Source organism: Pteropus alecto, unplaced genomic scaffold (assembly GCF_000325575.1).
Source record: "Pteropus alecto unplaced genomic scaffold, ASM32557v1 scaffold3, whole genome shotgun sequence".
NCBI classification, from domain to species: domain Eukaryota; kingdom Metazoa; phylum Chordata; class Mammalia; order Chiroptera; family Pteropodidae; genus Pteropus; species Pteropus alecto.
The window spans coordinates 64,637,372-64,645,336 of record NW_006442484.1 but is presented as its reverse complement, the minus strand read 5'-3'; the positions used below and the strand labels follow the sequence as shown (position 1 = coordinate 64,645,336).

General features: G+C 40.7%; 1 protein-coding gene across 1 annotated transcript in view; it reads right to left on the bottom strand.

Moving 5' to 3' along the window:
• The window catches only part of KIAA2012 (KIAA2012 ortholog), a 93,177-nt gene that overhangs the window by 64,250 nt on the left and 20,962 nt on the right, over positions 1-7,965 (bottom strand). Inside the window, exons 7-9 of the mRNA XM_025039547.1 lie at positions 7,887-7,965; positions 5,238-5,406; positions 2,596-2,742 (exon numbers count right to left, since the gene is read on the bottom strand). The exon at positions 7,887-7,965 is cut by the window's right edge and continues 67 nt beyond it. Of these exons, the coding sequence (XP_024895315.1) occupies positions 2,596-2,742; positions 5,238-5,406; positions 7,887-7,965 (395 nt within the window). The remainder of the gene's footprint in view (positions 1-2,595; positions 2,743-5,237; positions 5,407-7,886) is intronic.

Here is a 7,965-nt window from a genome sequence, read left to right as displayed (position 1 = left end):
TATTTATTTATTTATTTATTTATTTATTTATTTATTTATTTATTTATTGACTCCATCTCACTTTCTTCTCCTGAGATAGAAGAAAGACTAGAGAGGCTGCAGAGACCTTCCAGCCCCAGGTCCAAGGGCTCTAACTAGGGGGACCGAAGCTTTAGAACTCCTGGGATTATGAGCTACAGAGTTCCAACCACAGAGTCATATCTCTAAGTAAAACCAATGATCACATGACTCCTCAGGCTCATATGACCTCCTCCTCAAGGTCATAAAGTACAAAGTAGCACTCTGCCCATGGTAGTCACAGGATAATGGGATTGATGATAATGTTCCACAGAGCAGTTCCTTCCCTCCACTTCTGTTCTCTTTCTCTAAGTCTTTCTCAAAACCAGCAGGGACTGCTCTAGGTGAGTAAAACCCAGTAATCTAAGTGACTGAGACCCTGTCTTCATCTCATTTGGAGAGAGAGGTCTTTATTTCATGTTCAACACACTGTTGCTGTTTGTGTTTAAAAGCTGGCTTCCCACACAGTCTCAATATATCACAGACTACTTATTTATTACAAAGGGAAAAACGTATCTTTGGAATGGAGATATCTAGCAGATACCACCTTTAACATCTCCTGTAACCGGAACAAGTTATAACAGATGGAATAAATATAAAGGGATATTTTATGTCCCTTGATGTGATGTGCTGAGAAAGACACATCGCCTATCTGCTATTCTTGCCAAAAATGTTTGATCAGAATCTAATCATGAGGAAAAAGACATATCTAAATTGAAGGTAATTTCTGTAAAGAAACCAGCCTATCCTCCTCAAAAATGTCAATATTATGAAAACAAGATGGGGGAAATGTTCTACATTAAAAGATTCTAAGGAGAAGTTATAACTAAATACAATGCATGATCCTGAGTTGAATCCTGGATTGCCTGGGGAAAAAACTACAAGGAACATTATTAGTATAATTAGAGAAATTTGAATATGGACTGTGTATTACAAAATAGTATTACATGCTAATTTTCTTGATTGTTATAATTTCCTTGTGGTCTTGAGGGAGAATATTCTTGCTCTTAGGAGATATGTGGTGATAAGGGATAAAATGTACAAAGCCTTTTTTCAGCAGTAAAATAAAACATGTATGTGTGTATGTGCATAAATAAAACCGGGCTTCATTTTTATGATGTTAGAGGTGAAATACTCCAGTGCTAAGCAAGTAAGTGGGTATGTGCAACCTCTGAGGCAATGAGAAGGTCCCACTTACTATCTGAAAGCACACTTGCTCCAGACACCTCTGGTGAGAAAGATTTCCGTGGAAATTTTGCCTCTTTGGACGCCTTTCTTTATGCATCTACCACTAAGTTGGGTCACATACTGACCAAGGTATCAGGGATCCCTTAGACTAGCTTCCCCCAAGCAGGTGGCAGAGGATGGACAAGCTTAAAGTACTCAGTCCCTGGAATACCCAAGACGAAATCCACTGGTGTTGCCATTGATCTCAGTGGCTCAGGCTGTGCACCTGATGTCATGGCCCACAGGTGGAAAGCTGCTTTCTCACCTGTTTGCAGACAGAGTGCCCTTGTCCACATTTGATTCTTTTTTTATTTTTTAAAGGAAACGTCAAAGTCTTTAGGATAATTAACTCTCACTTAAGAGATAGAGTTAAAAAAAAAAAACCCTGTCCCAATAATCAAAGGAAGTTCTCAAAACCAAAATATCTCAAGAAGGTACTGACCTGGGTTCATTGTTTGGCTTATTCTAAAAGATGGTGCAGTAGAATGAGTAAAAAGAGCACAGAACCAGACGTTCTGAGCTCCAATCACTGCTGGGCCACTTATAGTTGTATGACCTCAAATTACTTATCTCTCAAGGCTTCAGTTTTCTGATTTGTGAAATAGGAGTAGGATTGTTGTAAAGAGGAAATGAGATGTTACATGTTAAAAATTAAGGACAGTGCCTGGCACACAGGAAGAACTCCTTAAATATTAATGCTCATCCTTTTACTTCTTCTGATCGCCACTAGTAAGAGATCACCTAGCATTTGTGATACTGTCATCTTGCACTTGCCCTTTGGAAAGGAGGTTCAGTTTTCTGAAAAAGGGGAGCTTTCTAAATATGGCCCATTACTTTCAACCTATCCAACACATACAAATAAATGTACACCCACACGTATAATTTCGAATGTATATATGATATTTTGAAAGATTGGAGTGAGGATTTTTATTGATATTCTGGACTGTTTAGTGAATAAATAAATACCTATTCCTAAACAGTTTAGAAATGAAATTTAATTGGTTAAAAACATAAGATCAACTATAGAGCATGCAGCAAGCTTTTAATAAGTTTGGTGCTGTTTTATATCTGTAACCAGAACATATTAGTAGGGGGATAATCTAATGAGAACTTGTGAGCTAGACAGTAAGCTGATTTCACTGCAGCATTTTGATGAAGGCATTGCTGCCTGAAGAAAAGCCATTTTCAAGTGGCAACAGAGTTGACCTCCCTTCCAGTTTCCTTGTCTATAGCTGAGGACCCTCATGTGTTTTGCCTTGCTTCCCTTTGGGGTGAGATTCCTGTGGGGTGCTGGAGAGTGGGAGTAGATACCTTGAGGCGAGAGCGCGGCCCGGCCTGTGTCCACTGGGAGATGCACTGTTAACTCCCTCAGCTTTTCTAAGGATGCGTGCTTCAGGGGAGGCCTCCGTGAAGGACTGGCCTCTTCTGTTTCTGGTCCTGACTCAGGGTGTGGAGCACCTGGGAGACAAGGAGAAAGACAAGTTGTAGTAAATGTCTGTGGTTTTTGCCAGTCACCTCTCTTTTGGAGGGAACCATCTCTTCCCCACTTACACCACATGGTTTGGGTGGAGCTGTGTCTATTCCCTAGCTCCAGGGATGGGCATGGGGCTGAAGCCTGGCTAATGAGAGCACCTCATTGCCTTAGCCATAGTGCTTGGGTCCAGGGTGAGCACATAACCCAGTCAGGCAATTCTAGTACCTTTGCAAGAGCTTTTAGAGGCACAGCCTTCCTATTGGAGTTAATAGGTAGGAGGTTAGAATGGCATTGCAGGAGGCCATCTTTACCACCACGTGGAGACAGCCTACTTGAGAGGATAGGCTAACGGAGCTGAGAGCCTTAGACAAATAATGCCCAGATGACATTTTTGAGATCTGGATCCAACTGAGTCTGGAGTTAGCTCATCCTTGCACTACCCAATTACATGAGCTAATACATTTCTTTTTTGCTTAAGACAGTTTGAGCTGGACGTCTGACATGTGTTACTGAAAGAGTTTTAACTGACATACAAAAGTAGGAAGAACTCAATGGATTCACTTTCTCTGTACTATATTCCTATTTTTCATTTAGCAGTGTGTCAGCAAGCTTGGTGTACCTAATAGTCTTGAGAATCTGGTTCATAACGGCCTGGTGGTCTTCCTGACCTTCTCTCCAGGGTAATCGTGGTAAATAATCAGAATTTAACCCAATCCCACTAATAGTCCTATTTTTGTGTGTATTATACATGTCTTTTTATTCTGATGTTTTGACATCCGAGACTTTAATATTGAAACCATCAGTCAGTCCCAGGGCTAGCCAATTCCTAGAGCTAGTAAAGAGCCACCTGTGAGCATGCCTTTCATATGCAAACTAACCGATCCAAAGCCCCTAACCCCAAACTACCCCTTAGTGGAGTTCTTACACTCCCAGTCCACTATCCACCTGCCCTAACCACTCCAGGGCCAGGTACCAGACATCGAGGGACAGCCACTATACCTAGAACTCACTAAAACTATTTAAATTAGCCAATCCCAAACCTGCTTAGCCTGCTTCTTCTGCCTCACCCACTTCTTCCTGTGAAAACTGCAGTAGACTCTTGCCCATCCCCTCCCCAGCTCTTCCCTCTTAGCTGACCCTGGTGCTTCCCTATGTGACTCTGCATGGCATAGTGTAGCCCTCCTTTTGGGAACTGTGAGGAAACTGAAACTATCTTTTCAATGACAATTGGCTTTACCATATCTGAATAATAATAAAAACTACATTTAAAATATACTGTATATTTTTTAAAAAGCTAAATAATTGTTAAAGCATAAAATCTGTATACAGTGAAATGCACAGATATTAAGTGTACAATTTAATGAGTTTTTAAAAGTGTATATATCCACACAACCATCCAAGATTTATTTATTTATTTGTTATTAATTTTTTTTTATTATGGTGACACTGGTTAACGAGATCCATCCAAGATTTAGAACAATTTTTATCCCCTCAGAAAGTTCCCTTACGTATCCTTCCATTAATTGGTCTTTTAATCTCAACAGTTAGGCATTCTTTATAGTGAGAATTCCAAACAGCCTTAGAACTAAACATTTCTGAGAAATCAGTGACAGTTTTTGCTGAGAAAGCTCAGAACTAGGACTCCCTCAAAACTGGTCAGCTGTTTAGAGAGTCACCTTTGGCTTCAGGCTGCCCAGAGAAGTCCCAGAAGTGAGAATGTGTCTAAGGCAAGGGTACTATGAAATGACCTGGGGAGGTCAGAAAATATTTCCCCTGGGGCACAGGGTTAGTGGTCACTCAGAAGTCCCCTCCAAAAAAGCTTCCCAAATCTCTAGTTGGAATTGATCTCTCCCTTACCCGTACTCTCAGCACAGAATCTAGGCTCTGACAAGGATATTAGAGATCACCTAATGTTAATTAATAACTTAGTTCAAAATCAGGAAAATGGTTCTTCATACAAACTCTTATCTTTCTTTTATAAAATGCAGATTCACAGATCCAAATACTCTTTTTCCTTTGGCTGCCAAGAAACTCAACTAAATTCAGTGTTTACCTAATGCAATGAATTCATCCCAGATGTTTAACTTCTATTTCTCTACTCCTTTTAGCCAGTTTTTTTTTTTTTTGATTTTAGTTGGTACAGTATTTATTTTTTGTAAACTGCCTGAAAAATTTTGCACCTTTATAACACCTGTAGTGCATTGGACTTATTTATGTGTATGCCTATCTTTTTTTCTCTTCCGTAGTTTAGCAAAGTGCACTGCTTAATGAAGGGCTTAATAAATATTTTAAAAATTGAATTGACTATGACCAGAAGAGACCTACTTCTAAATTTTACTCCTTTTTCTCCGTATAAAAAAGGTTCTCTGAAGGGAGTAACCCTGGGAAGGGTCAGCCATGATTTCAGAGAGGGTCGCATAAGCAGGTCCCACATCCCAGCATGAGTTCCCTCAAGAGCACCCATCCGTAGGTGACCTACCTCTTCCGCGTGCTTTCTCTTTTGTGGGTTGTTGGGTGTGGAAATGAATCTCCACGGGGAAGATGAGGAGCTCTGCTGGGGGCTCACTGGCTTTAAATTGACTCCTCAGTGGGTCCAGGACTCTGGGTGGTTCTTCTGAGATAGGAGGTAATTTCAAAGCTTTTGAAGCCTGGAGAAAATTTAAAAACAAAACAAAAACCAACATGGCAGGTATTCAAACTCTGCCGTCTGCAGGGGACAGATGACATTGTATCTTATTGTATCTCTAGCACCAAGAGCTGCTGGGTGTAGGTTCACTACCCACGGCGGAGAAGTAGAACTAACCAGCCAGGTATCTAACTAGGGTAGTGCTGCTTTGTTTGGGAACTTGGCTCTGTCCCCCCTTAATCCAGCCTCTGATTCTTCTGAGAAGTATGAACATGATAAATTCAAGAGCCTTTGAGAGGAAATAGTCTTTTTTCTCTTGCAGCCAGGGAAACTAAGCCAGATTGAAGTGATATTAAGATTTCTGTGTATGAAGAATGAAAAATCTCAGCATATGTCATTAAGGTGTCATTCAATATACAGAAAAGAGGAATGCACATTTGTGTTTGCTTACCTATGTAAACTCTCTAAGCCTCAATTTCTTCTTCTGTAAAATGGGAGTAATCACACTACCTACCTCAAAAGGTTGCCTTGAAGATTAATTGAGCTAACGATATGTAGTAACAATAGTGTTTAGAACTAGGTTTATTTCTATAATATTTCTTTGAGAGTAGATTCTTTTTTCATTAGGGTTTAATACCCAATCTTGACACTAGCAGAATATCTACATATCTGTGAACTTCTGTAATATGAACATAGCTAAAAAGAATCACTGTGTGTTAGAATTAGCCACAACTTTAGCCCAGTTTTTGTGTCCAAAAACCCCCCAAAATATGGCGTGTGTATGTGTGTGTGGGAGGGAGGGAGAGAGAGAGAGAGAGAGAGAGAGAGAGAGAGAGAGAGAGAGAGAGAGAGAGAGAGAGAGAGAGACTGACCAGAGGTAGTACTAGAGCTTCCTATTTCTAATTATTCAGAAGTTGCTGAAAATTTCTCCTTTTAGTTTGCAGCTTTTAACATATGAACTTGGCTCTATGAAATGTATACATATGCTGGGTTTCAGGGAGTTCAATTTCACAGGAGGAAAAATAAAAATGTTTTTTACTTTTTTAGTGTTCAAAAAGAGCAAAATGATCAGGAATACACGTAGGCATCTTATGTGTTTAGAGTTGAATGAGGAAAGAAATTCAACCAAATACATGCAAAGAAATATTTATAATTTCGAGACAGCAAGAAAATGACTAACCAGATGCATGCACATAGGATCTTTATGTTCCTGGAGACCTTCACTGTCCAGGTGCCAACTGCCCACCAACTGCCCTTTTCTGAATACTGACCTTGTACATTTTGTGTGACAAGGTTTGCATTGAGAAATCTACATGGAAACTCAAATGATTTGTGTGAGGTACGGCTGACAAGCCACGTCTTAATTTCTTCATTCTAATTAAAAATTTACAGAGTTTTCATATAGTGGAAAATATTGCTTTCATTTGCTAAGCCATATAATATACACGGGTTGAGAGAAAGGGCTCGCGTCCCCTGAACCTAGCTCGGTTCTGGGCTGATCTGGGGTGTGAGGTTGGGGCCTTTCCTTAGGCCTGCGGTGACTACGGCAGGTCAATCCTGCTGTCTACTCCTGGTGCAGAGGAACCTGGGAAGACAGAGGCCCTTCAGGGGTGGTTGGAAAGGTTTAGATCAGCTTAGACACAGGACATCTGAGAAAGTCCTGGGCAGACTGAAAACAACCTCTCTCATTGGCACCAGAACCACCTAGAGTGCCCATGGCTCCCCCAGGGCCGCTTCAGATGAAACAAACCCCCACAATTAACTAACGTTGCTGTAGTTCCCAATCAGACACAAGATCCTTTCACCAAAACGCCTCATCTCCTTTCTTCCTCGCATGAGCCCTATGAGGTTGGCATTATTATCTGTGTACACAGATGAGGTCACTAGCTCAGAGGGGTGAGAGACCTGCTTAAGTTCACACAGCTGTTTTGGGGCAGAGCATTTGGGAGCTCCTGTTTGTTCTTGCTCAGCAGAGGTACCTCCGAACCACCCAAAACCCACATAGAATTGCAAGGCAAGACTGGGACAGAGACAGCTAAGGACATCTCTAAGGAAGAAGTTGTACTTGATTCTTGAAGAGGTTAAACCTACAAATTTTACCCTATATTTTCAAAGGTGACAGATCTTCAACTAAGCATAATCTGCTGGATTTGAGATCTCCAGCATTTTCAGTTTGAAGTGGATCTATTACTCACAAATTCAGATTCTGTCCTTACTTATTTATAGATAATGAGCATTCTTTTGCTACCAGAGAGTACATATGCTTTAAGGTAGAATTGGGGGCAGCTGAAATTCCTTGGACATCACTATTTTAAACATTTAGTAAATTACTACAGCTTTATCCCAGCTCCACATGGTGAGCTCAGAAGCGAGCAAGGCCAGTTCTCGGAGACATCTCTCTGAGTCACCTTGTTCTTAGATTAAGATGAATCTTTTAGCTGCAAGAGCATACACACACATACATACACACATACATGCATTCACACACACATACATACAAACCTTTTTCTTCTTCACTTCCCCAGATGTGTTTTTTTCTGTGCCAGCAGCAGATGCTACAGGAGGGAAAAGATCTTTCAGC